Source organism: Nymphalis io, chromosome 16 (assembly GCF_905147045.1).
Source record: "Nymphalis io chromosome 16, ilAglIoxx1.1, whole genome shotgun sequence".
In the NCBI taxonomy this organism is placed as follows: Eukaryota; Metazoa; Arthropoda; class Insecta; order Lepidoptera; family Nymphalidae; genus Nymphalis; species Nymphalis io.
The window spans coordinates 4,623,351-4,643,965 of NC_065903.1; the positions used below are offsets into that span (position 1 = coordinate 4,623,351).

The window sequence follows — 20,615 nt, forward strand, 5'->3', positions numbered from 1 at the left end:
GCCAAAACCAACACCTGAATCTTGAACATTTCAAGATAGTTGACATGTTTTTAAAGGTTACCCAAGTATTTACTTACCCCAAATAAACTACCTACAACAGTATATAATGTTGCAATTTTTACGAGATCCTAATTTTATACGGGATAAAAGTAACAGACAAAACCCGTCACACTATGGTTATGAAAAAAAATTAAAAACGTATTTTATGAGTCGGTAGTTTTCCCACTAGGGATCCCACTAGGGAATCCATTTCTTTGGAGATAATTTGTAAGGATATATTTACAATACTGCTTTAATGCGGGTTGTACATTGTATCCATAACAGAATTTTATCCAACATAATATGCAGGTTTCCTTACATTGTTTTCCTCTACTGAACATGAGATGTATTGTAAACATCAATTAAGAATATGAAAGCTCTGTGGTTTTTGCTTGGGTTCAAACCAGCAACCATCGGTTAAGATCAAATGTTCTAACCATTGGGCCATTTTGGCTGTTCTCGGAGTATTCATGAAAACAATATTAAAATTATTTCAACTAGTAGGTACTTTTATATATAAAGACTATTTATTTTAATAGGAAAAAAATAAAATAACCGGTTCAAGATCAAACATCAACCGGTTCAAAGCAATGATTTAAATTAATTTAGAGGGATTTCATTTACCCCTTTGAAATGAATTAACCCATTTAGCTCACCTACAAAGTCAGTTAGGGGAAACCACAACGAAATTAAGACCACGACAACCAATTTCAGGGATTCGAGACTTGTGACCTCTTTAATTGCCTTTTACATGTCAAGAACTTTATAATTTCGAAACATTGTTTTCATGTTTGGAGTAATCGACCTTAGTCAAACTTTATTAATAATCAAGCGCCTACTGTCTGAGACATGACCCATCTTCCTTTGTTATTTCTTTTCTTGTTTTCTGTTTATATTCACACATTAAATATGTACGAGAAAAAATGCAAATTACGAGCACAAAATCAAACATACCGTTGCATTTACATATGCAAATTAACATAAAAGTTTCTACAATCAACTAATTTACTTTCAGTTAAACTAGCTTTAAACACCTAGTACATTTTAAAAGTTATATGTACAGAAGTATAATTGCTATTAAAATAGAACAGGCGTAAATGTGTTATTTTTTTTAATTTTAATTACCATTCCATGAAAATTAGTTAAAAAGAATTGTGTCAATAAAACCTTTCATGTAAATAAAATAAAAATTATCTCAAGTGCTAAAAAGTAGACAGTAAAATATGTTTAAACTACCATCTTTTTTTCAAAGTAACGTTGTTCTTAATTCAACAAAGTAACTATCATTGTACAGCGTTAAAGCAAATATCTCTACCTTAATCAGTAGACAACTACTATTTTTTTATTATTATTATTTGCAATAGAAATTTCCTGTCAGTGACTTTGTCGAGTCCCGCATTTTGCAAAGCTTTGGACAGAAAACGTTCTATGGCTCATTTCTTCAATAGAATCGAAGCAAAATATGCACTGTCGTTTTGTCTGATAACTGTTACAAATATTTAATTATTTTAAACCTCTTTAAGCATATAGCTTAGTGACCAAAAATTAAAATCACTTTCAATTTAAATATTGGTACAAATTTTATTATTAAAAAAAATATTAAGTCAATTCAACGGGAAATATTTACCTTAACATTGAAACGCAGTGTTGGAAATAACAAAGTTTTTATACAAATACAATACCGATTAGATACAACAAATATATTCTAGATCAAAAAATCTATAACTTTAACTATTATAAAATAACTAGATTATATCATAGTAACAACATTAATAAACTTTATAAGAATAAAGGGTTAATAAAAGTGTGTTGTGATCGTGCAAATACAAAATGGCGATGGTAGTGTCGCACAAATCGAAACTGTGTATGTGTTCGCTGGTGTTGTTAGTACTAGTGGGTATCGGACTGGCCGTCACATCTACACTTGGACTGTTTGATAAAAAGGAGCATCCTCAATTAGGAACAGCAGAAAAGCTCAGCCAGAGCCAGAAACCTACACCGCGAATAGTTGACAGAGTAAGTATTTAATTACATTCACTTATCTAAATATGCATCTTTCATGCTGTTAATATGTGTGGATCCTGCTAAATAATTTTAAACCACTTCCAAACAACCGATTGAACTGTTTGTTTCAGCACTTTTAATTCTATTGATTACAACCTACATTAAGTTTTATTAGTAATGAACAAGGCTAAATAAAAGCTTGTTTTTATATACCTTGACTAATTATTATATATGAGGATGTGTTAAGACAATTAATGTTATTGGAAAAGCAAAAAGGTCTTATAAACAAATATATTGTAATTAATAAGTAATTGAAAATAAATATTTGTTTATTAAACTTTTATTTGTGCCCAAGTAAATCGTAAAAATAAGTTTTCCGGTGTAAATATTTTGCATCGTTCTTTTAATCAATTTAATCAACAGCCTAATTGCAATAGTGTAATATATACTATAGTATATATACTGTAGATAATTTTATTTATCATTATTATTATTATTATATTTATTATAAACTGTAATTCATTTTATGTACTGTAATCAATTTCTGACGTCACCTGTTTTTACGTAGATTGCCGGCGATTTTTAATTCAAGTGATTTTTCGTTTGGTAAATCCACGAAATGTAATAAGTTTTAGAACGGTTAACTCAAAATACTAGTAGAATAGCAAAATTATCATTATATGTATATGTTGTAAATTTCATTTGAGAAGAAATTTCTTATTCTTTCTTCACAAGAGACATAACGACTTCGTTCCCAAGTTTGTTGGCGCATTGGCGATATGATTAATGGTTAATATTTCTCATATCACCAATATCTATGGGTCGGGGTGACCACTTAACATTAGCTGGTCTATTAGCCCGTCCACCTACCTATAACATAAAAAAATAAAATCTTTTACTAGTTATATGACTGTTACAATACGATTGTTGCCTCATAAAAATGTATCGATCACATCGAAATCAAATACATATTGTAATATTTATTGTTTGTATCGTATGGTATCTTATTCATTCATTTGTCAAAGTTATTTCAGTCACAATATTTACTATATTCCCGATTTCTTATTTTTTATCTGTAAGTAATATAATAGCTACAGGAGTTATTATTTATTTATTATTGTTGTAATTACGTACTTCTTTGTATGTAGCATGTGTTGCGTATCAAGAAATTTTCCGAAATAAATTCGCAACAATCCGATATCTCACTGTGACTAAATTTTTCATTGTACAAGAGTAGGGTGATCGATCCATAAAATACAATAATATAACCTTTACACACATCTGATCTGTCCCAAATCACTATTATACGAAATAAACGACCGACGATCGTAATATATTGGTTTAATGAAAACCAAATATAAAGTCTTTGAACCGAAACGATAACTCCGTTAACGAAATGTCCGTCCCTTATTATTAAACCGTTATTAAGGGAAACCAATTTATTTAGAGCCCTAACGCAATAAGAAGTCGACTTTTTGACTCGACTTAATTTTTATAATACTTTCTTACTACTTTATATAATATAATAATTTTTTTTATTTACTGTTTAGAAATCTTGTAATTATCATAGTTTTTCATTAAAAGTAACTGATAATTTATATACATAAAATTTGTACAGACATTTTTATAAAATACAAAATTAAATAAAAATTAATTTAAAAATTATAAATAATATATCGCGGATTTTACAAAAAGAAAAAGAAAACTATAATATTATATCACTCGCAACTCGCATGTTTAATTTAAAAACAAATAAATATGGACAGCTTATATATAAAATTACAGCATTTCGTTTACCTTTGATCACCGTACCAAAGTAAATTATTGACAAGCAAGAACAAACACGTTCGAATAAATACTATTATTTACTTAAGAAGTATAATTTGAAGGTCATATTTATCATACTTTTGAAATGAAATGCTTCCGATTCTGTTATTAAAAGTAGTCTGTCACGTATACCGAGTTACAAGCGGTCCGATATTATTTGAAATATCCACAAATATAACATACTTTTGTTGAGACTATAGGAACAAAGTCTAGCTAGATAGTTATTGGATTATTTCTTGGAAACCTTTTCCAATCATATAACGACGAAAAATATAACTTATCGCAATGAACGTCATTGCGATAATAAAATCCATCTAGTTTTTATGTGATGCATACACACATTAACCAAGACACAGACTAAATTATCTAGAATTCAAGAAAGGTATTTTCACTTCTTCGTTAATAACGAACATCTGATTTATTATTATAAGCTATAAACATTGCGAGCTTAGTGGTGGTAGGGCTTTGTGCAAGCTCATCTGGGTAGGTACCACCCACTCCTCAGATATTCTACTGCAAAACAGCAGTACTTGGTATTATTATGTTCCGTTTTAAAAGATGAGTAAGCCAGTGAATTTACAGGCACATAAAATCTTAGTTCCCAAGGTTGGTGGCGCATTGGCGATGTTTAACATAACATGGCGATGGTTAACATTTCTTACAATGCCAATGTCTGTGGGCGTTGGTGACCATTTACCATCAGGTGGGCCATATGCTCTTCTGACGACTTATTCTATAAAAAAAAAACTACTTATGGCTATATAACAGAAGTCAACAAAAAATCAGCAATGCTATTCTTTAAGAGCTTACATAACATACAGAAAATATTATTTTAAAACCGAAAAACTGTTGTTTATATGAAGTATTTGATTACTGGGCGTGAAATACAATATGTCGTCATCTAGTCATAATCACAGTATAATGACGTATCTGCAATACAATAATATTACAGCAAATTGTCTTAAGTTTTAAATAGGCGTTTAATAATTACTGATTGAATTATGTAGAAGAGCCAAGATGGTATAGGTAAGAACGCGTGAATCTTAACCGATGATCGTGGGTTCAAACCCGGGCAAGCACCACTGAATTTTCATGTGCTTAGTTTGTGATTATAATTCATCTCGTGCTTTATGGTGAAGGAAAACATCGTGAGGAAACCTGTATGTGTCTAATATTATATTGTGTATAATATTATCTATATTCACTGAAATTCTGCCACACGTGTAATCCACCAACCCGTATTGGAGCAGCGTGGTGGAATAAGCTCCAAACCTTCTCCTCAAAAAGAGGAGAAATGGCCTTTAGCCCAGCAGTGGGACATTCACAGGCTGTTACGGTACGTTTACGGTAATGTTATGAATTTTCAATTACTGAAGAATTCTATCATTTTGCTTACATAAGAAATTATTTACATTAAAGCCTTTAATGTATACAAATAAAATTTAAAAAGTACAAATCATGACCCCGTGGCAAGGTGGCAAATTGCTGGCAGCATTTCCCCTTTTAATCGAAATTCCGATCCTTTGGGCGAAAAATGAACCCGCCATCTTGTCACCAGTAAAGGCAATAAGACGAGATGTTGTATTTTCAATAAAAGTATGTATGCCATATCATGGTAATAGTGTAAACTATTACCATGATATGGCATTTACTAATAGAAGTTTAAGAAGTTGCAAAGAACAGCGCAATACCTGCATTCATACGATTTATTTTCAGTATGTTAATTATATAATTAAGGAACATTTGACATGTTCCGGAATGAATATGGTTTCCATCAGAGAGCGATACAATCTGCGACGTTAATTTGGCACGTCTCCAGAATTAAACAAATAATAATAAACTTTATTTTGTTTCTAAAAGCTTCATTATTGAAAGATGCATATACAAAATTATAACCACCATAACATAGTAATTAATTTCATAAAACGTCCGAGGTTTTTGAAGGGACCTTATGCAGACTTATTTTTGAAACAAAGAAAATTTACAAGTATTTTTTGTCAAGCCACTTTACTTTTCTAGGCTTTTATGTACATACTACATAAAAAGAAAGAACAGGTCAATGTAAAATGGTTTCGAGTTAAAGGCTATTAAATAAGAATCCTGCGACCTATAAAATTAATGGGATTCGTATGTTTTCTGAAATGGCTCGGAAAGATGGTGCCTTTAATCTTTGTGTGGTGACTTTCATTACATACTATTTTCTATTTCAACGATGATTGTCTCTATTTAAAACAGATTTCATACAATTGTAAAATAAAATCGGAAAAATGGTTACATTATGAATGTAGTTTTTATGTATGGACGCTTTATACGAAATTAGTATAATTTTAAGTTTATAAAGTAAAACATATTTTTGTGGGTAAAAAAATCCTTTACAATATATTATGTATATAATTATTTACATGAAGAGCAGCTTAAATTACATAGCACAATATTAATTGAAAAGTTAATGACTAGATTTTACATTTACGTTAATATTAGGTCCGTAAAATTAGCGTTTTGTCGTACTGACCACTTTGATCTGAAATATCTCCTCTTTGGTTAAGAATTCCAAATTCAATTTTTTTAAATTCATTTATTTGGTACATTTGAGTTTTGAAAACAGTCATTCATTTGTTTTTTCCTCATTATTTTTTCTTTGGCGTCGCTTATAACCGTACAATGGAAAACATGAAATATAGGTACATTTTCGAGTACGAGCTCTACCGTGGCACCAGTGCTGCAGAAACAGCTCGAAGGATTAATGATGTGTACGGCGCTGGTATCGCAAAAGAAAGCACAGTACGTTTTTTGTTTCAAAGTTTTCGTTCTGGAAATTTCGGCCTTCAGATCCCGTGGACAGCCGGAGACCAAAGTGAAAAATGAAGAATTAAAGGCTATTTTGGAAGCGAAAAAGACCTAATAATTAAAAGAGGAATTCATTTTATATCTTTTGATAGAATTTATTTATAAATGTATAATACTCTCCTTATACTCTTTGTACTACGAAAAGACGATGGTTTCACCTTTTAGCTAAAAGAATAAGTTTGTGAGTTAGTTACCAGTAGAGAAAACTTAGCTCCTGAATTGCTGAACCTATCATTTATATTTTTTAATAAAGTTATTAAGATTACTTACCTCTGTCTTGTAAACCTAATAAATCTTGAAAATAACTGAAATAAAATATTCAGGATTATGGACTTCCGTTATCTTATGAGATGTTTGACAATAAAAAAAATTATTATGCTGATCGTAGTATTTCTCGCAATTTATAGTATGTACATAGTAGTATTATTTTAGCAATAAATAGTTTTTTCATATATTCACATTTGCGTCATCGCCATACGTTTTTTAAATCACAAATAATATTTTCTTTGTGTTATTGTAATAATAAAAGTGTTCAGATTTTTCCTTGTGTAATAAATTTTATAACGAAATCGAATGTCAATAATTTTTCAGTTTTAGAATAATCCACAAAAAGCCGAGCTATCAATTTTATTTACATGTCAAAACCATTGTGCAGGCCGTTGAATATCTCGTTCGTATGAACCCTTATAAATCATGTTCGGGATAAAATTAGTATTATTTCTGGCTCACGTCATTACGGATTTTCTATTTTATCGCGGGTCGAAAGGACCGTTGCAGATATTTTTCATTGCGGAACAAACGTGTCGATAAAAGGGGTAGCCCGGCCACCTGTTCTGATATTATTATTGCCATAATAAAATATTAAAAAATTACGTACAAGTCACAAAAAACCCTATCGCATTTTAACAGCTTTTATTATGTTAATATTGAAGAATTACTTGTAATGATAAAATATAATAACAAATATATTTAATCATATCAGCTCCAGATTTTGTTATCTTCATTAGTTGTACTAAATTCAATTGCGTATATATGAATCACATGTACGTTAAGTTAGTACAAAAATATATATAGAATTTGTTAATAGCTTGTTTATAGCGTCATCTAACATTGTATCGACAATAAATCCAAGTCTGAATATAATTTATGTAAGAAGACTTTAAAAAGCACTTCTGAAACATATCAAAGGATTTATTGAACGGTAACTTATAACCGGTTCGCAATGTAGATTCTACCCAAAAGAAACGACTAAGAGTTATTATTTTGCTCAAATACATCTTGTACATATTATATAATATGTTATATACAATAAATGATTTGCCTACCTATTAAATTTTGTGAATGGTGAATAGTATCACACCGATATAATTATATAAGCTCTGTGTTAAAATTGAAAATATCTGACAAAATAACTTTTTATTGGCCCGACATTGAGTTTGGACGTGGGACTATGAGGTCTGCAGCCTAGCAAGCCACTAGACATACGAGTCATTATATTCTAAGATGCCCTTTCTTAGTAATACTACTCTGAAAACCCATTCGACATTTATCCTTGTGTGAGGCTCTCTGATAAAAGATCCAATACTAATCTGTCACGTCCCCTTGTCTCAGGACTCATTTGTATTACTCATGACACGCTTCGCCACTTCAACATGCGATATATGTTATGAAGAATTAATTAATGTTAAAACCCGGTATTACGGATATACCATTTTCATATTCAACATAAAAAATAACAAATGCATAAAACGTATACCAGAAAATGCAGCACGTTTCGAAGAAAGATTTATTATACATATAGTATTAATATATAGGTAACTGCGCTTCGCAGTTTCACCCGACAGTTTAAACTACTGACGTGACAGGCGTGAATATCACGTTCTTGAATGTAATGAAAAAAATAGTATTCCTTTCTTACAAATAATTATATTTTATTACTTTTGATCATTTTAATTATTATTTTAAAAGCGAACTCGTTACAGCGAAACAAAACGCCGAGACTGACGCCCCTGTCCAGCAATAAAACGTTCGCAATGTGGAATTACTTTTTAAGCCTTTGGAGCTCAGTACTATGAAAATCGAGACAAGAGAGAACACATGAACAGAGACTCCTAGTTCTTATTGCGTCAAGAATAAGGTCTAAATTTAAAGAACAGGTGTGCTTATCAGATGCTCACGTATACGTTCGTTGTACGTATTTTTAATTAAAAATCCCGCAAATGTGAAAATTGTTTCCGTACAGTTTGACAAAATGTTCGCGATACGATCAGTACAATGTAGGTAATGTTTTGTTATGAGTGGTCAATTTATTTTAAAATGAAGAGATATGTATCCTCTTGGTAGTATTTTTTATATATTATCAATTTTTTAGTACTCTAAATATATAAAAATATTTATTATTAATCAGTAAGTAGGTAATTTTATAGATCAAAAAGAGTTAACGTTTCTGAATAACAATATTTTAGATACTTACTTGAGAAAATATTTACATTTGTAAGCATTCTTTATATTACAAACCGATTGGCTGGTTAACTACAGTAGTCTTTGAGTAATTTAAAATTATCTGTTTAATAAGAGTATGTGGAAGTGATGGATTACGTAAGAGTTTTATTTTCTGTTTTTTAAATATATTTTTTAAAGAATAGGAAGGTGGACGAGCATATGGGTCACCTGATGGTAAGTGGTGACCAACGCTCATAGACATTGGCAATGCGCCACCAACCTTGGGAATCAAGATGTTATGTCCCTTGTGCCTGTAATTACACTAGCTCACTCACCCTTTAGACCGGAACACAACAATACCAAGTCCTGCTGTTTAGCGGTAGAATATCTGAAGAGTGGTTGGTACCTACCCAGACGAGCTTGCATTAAAAGCTCTTCCACCAGTATTCAATTATAAAATTGAAGTGGAATTAAGGTTGATTCATTAGTGCTATCATTATTTAACTAAACTAGAGGTGAAGAGCGAACTACTACTGCTACTACTAGGAGGTACCAAATAAAAAAAATACTTATTAAAAATGCGAAAGTAACTCTGCCTGTCTGTATGTCTTTTACGGTTTGACGGTTACACCTTTAGTATGAAGCAATCTTGAATCTCAAGGAAGGACAAAGGTTACTTTTTATACCTAGCATCTGTCACCCCGTCCCTAACACGTTGATGAATACCTAATCCTAGATCCAAGAGATCCTTGTTTCAATTTGAACCTGCGGTTGACGCTTAAATTAGGATATTCCCTCTGAATTTCTTGGTTCTGCAATACCCAGTATTTCAAAGTACATTACATATAGAACACGTATTTCACGTATTGAAATTGATAATGTAATATTCTCACAATTTTAATAGCTTTTAATTATTTTTTATATTTTATTTCTAATGATTTTGCATGTATAAATGATGGTTGTTTGACTCAGGACGGTTTAGTGCAAAGGCGGTAGGTAGTGTAGTTACTAATTGCACTACCTCCTTATTTAACATGTATACATTTGTGTTTTCTATCGTAACTTCAGTTTATAGACATTTATTCCTCAAAAAGACAAAAACAGTCACTTACATAAGAAATGTTTACAATTTAAAAGAAAATATTATGCAGGTAGTTCGTCGTTCTTGTTATATTAATAATCTTGTGAATGTAATATGATATTAATCTAATTATAAAAAAGTAATCTCGTTACGAGTATAAACAAAAGAAAATAATAATTGAACTGGTAAACAATACGTTGATAGTAGGTGTGTACATAAATTAAAGTAAGTCTTTATAACATATTGTGCTATTTTAGATTTAAACATTTGCATTGAGTTACAATTTTTAATTATTGGAGGTAATCTGTTATAAATCTGCGCACAACTTTATACTTAATAAGCAACAAATATTTAAAATCCATGTGATCTACGCAGTTTCTTAAGCTACATAATATTATTATTTAACTATTGAGTAAAAGAAATGTTTTATAACTACTTTGAAGGCGTCAATCGAATCTTAAGTTACTATCTAGTTTTCTCTTTTGCAAGTATAATTAACGTCGACACAGTAGTGGCAACTTTCCAGCTCAACATTTCAACTTTGTTTAACTCTAACGCTAGTCTGAATGCACTTGATAATTAAATCCTACTTTTTGCTACCTCTGAAGCAGCTATCAACAATATTACTGACCTGCTTTAGTAGTTTATCCTTGCTTGGTCTTGTTACGGCTTTGACATTTTATCTTTCGACAGGCTTTGTTTGAAACATCCTTCCATCCTTCTAATCGATTTGCTGCATAAGTATATAAATACTAGATGCCTTGAAGTATCACCTGCGTTAAACTTTGTATATATATACAAAGTTATATATATAAAAGCTGTATATAGTGTTTGTTAGAAAGATTGTCATTTATAGATACTGCCTTGCTCCTTAAAAATGTGTACCTGATGTATGTAAAAAGCCGAGATGGCCCAATGGTTATAACGCGTGAATCTTAACCGATGATCGTGGGTTCAAACCCGGGCAAGCACCACCAAATTTTCATGTGCTTAATTTGTGTTTATAATTCATCTCGTGCTTGACGGTGAAGGAAAACATCGTGAGAAAACCTGCATGTGTCTAATTTCATTGAAATTCTGCCACATGTGTATTCTACCAAACCGCATTGGAGCAGCGTGATGGAATAAGCTCCAAACCTTCTTCTCAAAAGGGACAGGAGGCCTTAGCCCAGCAGTCCACAGACATTACAAGCTGTTACTGTACTGAACTAATGTATGTAAATACATTAGTATATCGTTATTAATATGTATTAAAAATTAGACGACATTGAAAACTATATTTCTTAAAAAGTTTTTTTTTTTAATATTACTACGCAATGATTTATTTTCGGAATCATCCACATATAGTTACACAAAAAAGACAAACTTTTTATGATTTAAAAAGCGCATGTCCCATCAATTAAAAGTTTTTTTTTTAACTTTTTATCATTTTTAAGAAATATCCAACGATACTTTACTTGAAATTAATATACATGAAACTAAGCGTTGGACTAATTTCTCCATTCCTTAATTGCATGTATATCCTTCATTGCGTTCTTAATTTTACTATAGATAATAATAATAGGAAGAGATCTCCGTTAATTGACTTTTGAATTCATCGGTTTAACATGTATGAGAAAGCTTTTGAACGTATAACTTGTACAAACTACTTAACTTGACAAAAACATTTCTATGAATATATTTTTGAATCATTTTTACGATTAAAATAATTTTGAAATTCGTTTATTAAACAACATAAAAATTGAAAACGAAGTCAAATTCGATTAATTTTTTAATATGAGTTTGATATTTCGATGTGTAACAACTACATTTAAGGCACTTCCTACTTGGAGAATTCCAAGCCAAATATTGCAGAATACAACACTTGAATTCCTAGTACAATGCTCGGAAGTCGGTCTAGTTTTAGTCGTAATTAGTCCGTGCTTCTCTCAGATTCAACTAAGCCGTATCAAAGAGACCCAGAGGGGAGAGTTCGTCTGTAATGAGTTTTAACACCTCCAACATCTGCGAGTATTTATATTGCATTCCTGTTTTAGCTAAATCTTAATCACTTCAAAGGAATGTCACTTTTGTCCCAAGGTATTTGGAATGTAGTTAATAAATATCTTTGATCGATGTTTATTTATTTATAGCATTTAAATCTTTACTAATATAACAAAATGTATGTTTGTTTTTTTTTTTTTTTTGTTTGAACGCGCCAATCTCTGGAGCGGTTATATCAGATTTAAAAAACCTTTTTGTTTTTTCTTTGCTATTCTTGAGAAAGGATATAGGCTATTTAACATAATAGAATAGTTTTACCTGCCTTTACCAGCTGAAACCGCGCTTAGCCACTACTAATATAATAAAAAGTCCAGTCAATAAATATCCTTTATACGGATTCGGGGTTAACAATGCGTCTGTATTGAATCACCTTAAATACGGATTTTAAATCTTATCTAGTAGTTATCTTATAAGGCGAATGTAACGGTCCTAAAATCAAATCTAGATTATGTCAAGTATCCAGGAGTTAAGAAGTTGGTAGTTTTACCCTCGAAAAGCACGTATGCAGCTTTGTAAATCCTGCATCTGATACATCTCTGGTCATATTGAATTACTACTACCTCATCCCTCACACACATGCACTACAGCTGTATCTATTGCGCATTTGGTTAGTCTTGTTTGATAATGGACGTTGGGGTCGAAACCGGAGAATAATAATACAGAAATACGACAATTATATACATTGGTGTATATAGTTTGAATAAACAATTAGAACCGTGTATATAATGTTCCGTTTTTAATATGCCAGATGCAAGGCAACGAAATACTTACTTTACTTACATATACGGTTAGATATTGAGAGTAACTAGGATTGTTTTTAAGAATTCCTAATTCCATTTTCCTCTCAAACTTGAGTAAAACTCGCTTGCAGAGGACGACAATAGCGCAAGGGCATCGAACCATTGACTTTAACATCGGTAGACAATCCGTATTACGTTGAACAATTGAATCTAACTTACGTATTAATTGTAATTTGTAATCACCTAATAGAAATGTATTTAAGAAATTGCGTATTTTTTTTTTTTTTTTTTAAAGCTTCTTAAGAATTTATAGCATTTAATTTATATTTTATTCTGAAAAAAAAAAAAACTCAAAAAGTATTTTTGAAATTAAATGTATATAATAAAATGAAGAATGTAAGTACATTATGTATGCAGAAATTAAAGCACTTTATAGCAAAAGTAAAGTATTAATACACACCTACTTAATTTTTTTTTCGTTTTGTGGTTGTCTGATAGAGAATGAAGTAAGTCCACCTTATTTGTGATTTCATTTAGTTGTATTAAAAAGTATTAATACATAAAGTAATAATAGACATGTAACAATAATTTGGACTTGTGGGATTTTGAATAGGAATCGTATCGAGATATTTATGAATAGCTTATACTTTTTTTTTTTTTATATAGAATACGAAGGCGGACGAGCATATGGGCCACCTGATGGTAAGTGGTCACCAACGCTCTTAGACATTGGCATTGTAAGAAATGTCAACCATCGCTTACATATCCAATGCGCCACCAACCTTGGGAACTAAGATTTTATGTCCCTTGTGCCTGTAATTACACTGGCTCACTCACCCTTCAAACCGGAACACAACAATATCAAGTATTGCTCTTATTATATAAATACTTTTTATTATTTATTTTTGAAAAAAATAATGACTTAATGAGTTTTCAAACAATATCAAAATATCCAGGATGTATCTATTGTTATACAGGATTTTGTACTTAAACTTGAGAATTAAACAATTTTTCATTTTCTTCTTAAGTAATCTTAAAAGTTTAGCGTCCTGACCTTTTTGAAGGTGAACCATTATTATGCTTTTATGAAAGAGCCTCACAAAAGACACAAAGGCGGCTAACCGCGAACTAAGTAATTTGTCCAAATATTTTGTTAACAAAATTCGAATCCATTTCAGTCTATAAAGCCGCTCGTTATTGTACGATTTCATTTTATAGAAACAGAATAAAACAAAGGGCGAATATTAAAAAAAAATATAAATGAAAAAGGTTTTATTGCAATGGAAAGGAATGTTATCCATCTTCTCTTATGACAGCGACACTAAGAGCATCGATGCCAGAAATAAATGAACTACGGTCTCGGTGTTGTATTTAACTGCTTGTATGTGATCCAGGTGCCAATTTGCACTGGTCACGACCACGATCCTGCGATTCAGTTCAGTTTAAATTTAGTGCGTCGCTGCGCACGCGTTGATTGACACGCGCTCTCGCACGCATGCGTGGAATACGTACCTATGTTTAAATGTAACAAAAAATAAATATAAAAACATTAGTGATAAGTGATCAAACTTTTATAAAAACATTTAATTATATTCTTATATGATCAATTTAAAGGTTTATAAATTAATTAAACGCACTAATAATAATTAACCCTTATCAAAAATATTCGCAACTTCACGGACTGTTCAATTAAATTCAAATTTGGAACACTTATTGAAAAAAAAAATGTATTCAAAAGATTTGTAATAATTTTTCACAATATTCGTATTTCGAATAAAATTTACGATCGATAAAATGGCAATTAATATGAGGCATTGGAGCCGCGTGTTAACAGTGCTAATTATACAGGGTGCGTTTCAAGAACTGAAGCTCTATGGATCTCCTTCTCAAGCTGAGGTGCAATGCGTTAATACTTTTGAGGTAAGTTACATTTTTATACTATCCATTCCAATGTATCTCAATCTTTAGAACGATCCAAATTTAAACTTTAAATAACACAAATTACAACACTATTTTAAACTAAATGTTTTGACTGGATTAGAGTTTTGCTTCTTTTATTTTTAATAGTTTTTATTATTTTTTAATTTATATTTTATGTAAAATGATTATAAAGTCCAATTTACTTCAACGACATTTTAATAAAATTTCTACAGGAAATAGACAGAAGCAGTGAGGGCGACGAGATAGATATTGACAATTTCTTGGTGACTACTTGATTTTTTTTAGTATCTATGTTCGCTTCAATTCACCAAACGCTGAGCTATTCGTTAACACATCGATATAATTTTATCAATGAATTGTATTTTTTTATATTCTATTATAAAAGTGTTAATTGTCTGTTTGTTCGAACATCACGCAAATACAACTGTACCGATTTTGAGAAAACTTCTTGTTTAATTACGAGACAAGATCTCAAAATAGGTCCAGTAGCCACTATGATTTGACTTAAAAACTAGTATACAGTATTTTATCTTGCTATAATACGAGCTCGAGATATAACAATAAAATCACCAACGAAAAATGCAAGATGAAGAGAATAAACTATTAATTAAATTTGGTATAAAACCATTATTACCAATTATCGGTTGTTTGTTTCAACATTTTATTACAACATTAGGTATAGGAAACCATGGAGTGTATTATTCTATAAAAATATTAAAAAATATTATTAAATAGCTGATCCTCACGGCTCCATTCGAGTCAAAAATATTTTCTTTACCGTTTTTACTTATTGGCATGGCGCGATGATCCAAAATGGATCTTGGCCGCAGTCAGAGAACGACCACTCTGTCCTGCTGCCATCCACTGGGCTGCTGTGCCAGCCTTGCAAGCCCTTGCAGATCATTCTCCTACGACACTTTAGACGCATTACGTTCAATGTAGGCTTTACTCGTGATGAGCTAACGAACAGACACACATCCACATTTATAAAATTAGTCTGATATTTTAAAAAATGTATACGCATTTTGAATTGAGTACTTTTAAATTATTAATAGAATGTATGTATAACATGTGTTACAGTATAGCTACTAACTACAATCGTGACGTCTACTAACACAATGCATTGTGGGTGTCTAATATTGACCACGCTTTGTTTAACAATTGTGCGAAGTTATGTTTCCATTTCCGTTTCAATATTAACATAAATTCTAAAACTAAGCTAACAGGTATATATTAATACTATACAAATAAATATTATAAATAATTTCGTTTCTTTATACGTAATGATTATAAATTAAATATTTGGTAACATAATGGCATAAAAAAGAGGTTATATAATATTTATGTAAGATAATAATAAAAAATACATCTGAACAATTATGTTAAATTATATAATATCTGCAGCGTTAACAACAAACGGCTGCTACACTAATTGTTAATGGTGGTCTATTATGACCATAGAATGCGGTGAGTTCTGAACAATCAAACAAGTCATAAGGACAAATATTTATCATTTAAAGAAGGTCCTATCTTCAAAGATAACACGAGTCAACGCACGCTTTACAATACTGCATTGTTCCCGTTTAAAGTATTATTTCTATTATATGACAGATGAGAATCTTTATATTATAAAAAATAATCTAAATGTCAAACTTTAATTAAATAATTACGAAAATAATGTTTTGTAATACAGATTATATAATTAATTAAAACGGAAAATACTGAGTATATATATATATATATATATATATATATATATATCGCTTAAAATTATTAATCCGGAATTTTCGATAGTACTTTACCTACTTCAACGTTTACGAGTCAATTTTAGCTAATCAAATGTAAAATGGAAACGCTATCAATTAAACTGTAACAACAAAAAATCGATTCGAAACAAAATTGCCATTTTTCTCTATTCAATTACGAATTTCATTTTTTTAACATTCATTCGTTCTGTACATATCTCACAATAATCGTTGAAAAGAAAATAAATCCTAAATAAAATTAAGCACTTACTCACTCACTACACAATGTATACTCAGTCTGTTGCATGCCCGGATTTGAACTCAAAATCAATTTCAATGTACATAATATTTCATATTATACATATAATGTATGTTATAACGTTAACGTTCATGAATTTCCTTGAAACCTAGTCAATTGTTTTGCATCATCAGAAATTAACGTTTCATTCGAGCTGTGAAATTTTATGTAAAAAAATTAATTTTAATATAATGAATAAATTACTTTTATACTATATGACCTATAGGGACCTAAGTTCAGTGTACAAAATACCGCAAAATAATTTCGATAGCCAACGTATTTACTCTGCTACGAGAAATGTAAACGGACTAGGTCCCCGTGCAAACAAATATGTCAGGGAGGTGGGGCGGCAATCATAGGTCTAGTGCACACTAACGATTACAGATCATATATCATCATCGTCATCATTGTATATGAATGTTATTATTCTTGATTCAATAATAAATCAAATGATTTTGATGTTTTTTTGATGTTTTTGAGGTTTTTTCTTATTTAGCTAATGTTTCAAAATCATTATCAAAATGTACATGTTTACATTTTTAATCATCATTTATTTAATCATCGAGCATTATAAATGTTTCGAAATGTATCTTGGTAGGGTGAGCTCACCCTGGAGCTCATATTGGAGATTGTTAGGAATAAGTCAAAGTAAAGTAACCAAATCATAGTAAATCAAATTCTGTACTGTGTTCTATTCTGAACTAAATTTCTCAAAGCTAGAATCGTTTCTGAATTTGACAAAGTTGTTTATTCAAACCGAACAAAATTAAACACAGCTTGTTTATTATTAAAATATAATACGTGAAATTTAAGTTTGCCGGCATGAGGTTAGCTTTCCGAGCGGTCCAAGTAAAACGTAAAAAAATAATGACTACCGCTTATTTTCCTAATTGCAACGAAATAGTTTTTCTTGACATTTGCCTATTGTTTTTTTTTCTGTTACTTTTCTGGAATCCTATTATAGAAACGAATACTGTGCCCCAGAAAGGATTTCTTGGCTTAGCTAAGTCGGAAGCGAATCTTGTCTAATCTATTGTTTTATTCCTATCGCTTTAAACATTTAAACAACTATGGCTTCGACACTTAACTAAAATGGAATTCTCGAAAGGAATTTCATTAAAGGTTATGTTTTTATAAGTACTTACAGATGATAACTTACAAATGTAACATACAGATAAATTTAATAAATAAATAAAAATAATTATGCAAAAGTGTATTCTGAACCTTATATTTTTTTAACGTCGTAATGTTACTATATAAATATCCTGTATAAAATATATGTGTTTACTACTAGAAGTATAGAATTTTCTTATCAATTTAAAACCTTTTTATATTCTCGAGGTATTGACCTTAAGAATCGGCGTACGCGTAACAAACATCGAGTTGTTATTCTAACAAAAAAAAAAAAACAACAATTACAAGTAAATTAATATTGGTTATTGCCGTTAAATCCAGTAAAACTCAAAACAGTAGATATGACGTCATAATTTCGATTCGATTCGAAGACAACATACATTTCGAATACAACATTTGCTAAATAAATTAGTTCCATTAAAAATTCCTACGTGAATTTAAATAAAGCATTTAAATATTTGAAATTATTAAAAATTTTTTGGTTTCAAAATTAAGTCGTACATTAGTGAATATTTATTTTACATACAGCGCATTAGATAGGCGTACAAGCCAGAATTGAAGGTTTACGTAATTCGTATTCATACATCCTCCCATAATATTCAAGAGAACAAAATATCGTACTCCGTACGTATCTCATTTCCGCTTACGTAATCAACATCTCCGAATATTACATATTGACATACTCATGAAAATATAATATATGTTCGTTGTTCAGACTCCATTCCACACTCGTACATAATATATGCATGTATAATGTATGAAGTAATAGATACACCAGTATACGTAATAAATTTTATTATTTATTAATTCTGCTTAAGATTTAAATATATTCTTTTAAGTACATAAATACTAGCTTGTTATAATAATATTTTGTTGTTATTTTTGTGTATATGCCGATGGTGTTTTTATATCAATAAATGAAATAATAAAAAGTATTTCTAACAATATGTTATAATCTATACAAAAATAGCATAATTAAAATTGGAAACAAATAAAATTAATTTAATAGAGAGTAGTCGGCTCAAAACAATTGCAGTTACTAATAATATTGAAATTAACCTAAATTAATTTTGTTTTAATGTAATAACACGATTATAAAAAGCTGGTAAAATATGATTAACTGATATCACTAAAAATAGTTCAATAATAATATTTAGTTGAAATATATATAAGAATTGAAAGAAGATATTACTTTTATAAAATGGAAAAAAACCACTTTTTTTCCAGTTTGTACAAAAAAAGGTCCTTGTGTATCTCGATCACTCCTTTTTGGAGAAAAAAAAAGCAAACAATATGTCAAACCAAATATTTTCTACTAACATTATATAAGGCTCCATCTACATGTTACAAATACTCAACTCTTTGTATGAAGTAAAAACTTAGACTATTGCTAACGACTCACTAACGACTCTTTTCGAGTTTCGTTAACCATTGTAACTACATAGATCCTTTCTGGGATACTAAATGATTTTACAATGACAAAATAAATCTTATAATATTTAATATAATAAATAACTAAAAATGTAATGACATCTTAAGTAAAATCAATTCATTTACATTACATAGAGGAATGGCAAATAAAGCATACTTTTTTATTTTATAAAAAAACACAAACATTTTATATAAACATAAATAACACGAAACACATAAGCTCAAAGAATGCATTATTACTTGTTAAACTAATAACCTTACTAACGAATATCTATGTAAAAGAATATCGCTAATTATAAAACATAAACGGACGCAGGTGGACCAAGAAGAAGGCGACGCGGAGGGCTCTGGTCGTTACGGCACCATACCACCGTTTCCGCCACCTCCACCCGGCTTAGATGGTAACCAATAACTCTTTGTTTACATTACGTTAAGCCTCCTACTTAAAACAAGGAAATACTTCTCATATATTTTTTAAGTTTATGTAAAGTACGCTTATGTATTCAATTGTTTTATTTGTGTGAGTTTAAATTTTATTACATGCAATTCTGAAAGAACTCACTTCATTACTCACCCGTGAAATGTTGACAACCGACTTACGGTTCGATACTCTACTATTTTGATATGTGTATTCTTCAAATGTTATAATTGTCATGGTCAATGTCGCATATCACTTTCTGACAATTCACGAACTTTTTTGCGTTCTAGTTTCAAGTTTTTTCTCACTGAATAGCTCCACAGCCCATTTGTTTTGAAATCGCTGGACTTATTGCTGCTATTTTTGAACTTTTTACAGTTAAAACAAGTTTAAGCCTCCATTAAACCACACAAATGAAAATACATTTTATAATTACATCAATCAAAATTAATCCATTTAAATATTGTTAATAATATATAATAGACGTTTTTCAGTTGACATAAGTATATATACCAAAATTATGTAGCGCATTATTTTATATGAAAAACATATTAGCAGGGACTACCCTACAACTAGACGAGTTCGTGCGGTTACAGTGTTTGCGCGGATTAACGACTGTTTGTTT

At 30.3% G+C, this 20,615-nt stretch overlaps 1 protein-coding gene across 1 annotated transcript in view; it reads left to right on the forward strand.

The window, feature by feature from the left end:
* The window catches only part of LOC126774437 (collagen alpha-1(XV) chain-like), a 161,627-nt gene that overhangs the window by 124,246 nt on the left and 16,766 nt on the right, over window positions 1-20,615 (forward strand). The window contains exons 5-7 of the mRNA XM_050495965.1: window positions 14,872-14,943; window positions 15,177-15,227; window positions 19,889-19,973. Of these exons, the coding sequence (XP_050351922.1) occupies window positions 14,872-14,943; window positions 15,177-15,227; window positions 19,889-19,973 (208 nt within the window). The remainder of the gene's footprint in view (window positions 1-14,871; window positions 14,944-15,176; window positions 15,228-19,888; window positions 19,974-20,615) is intronic.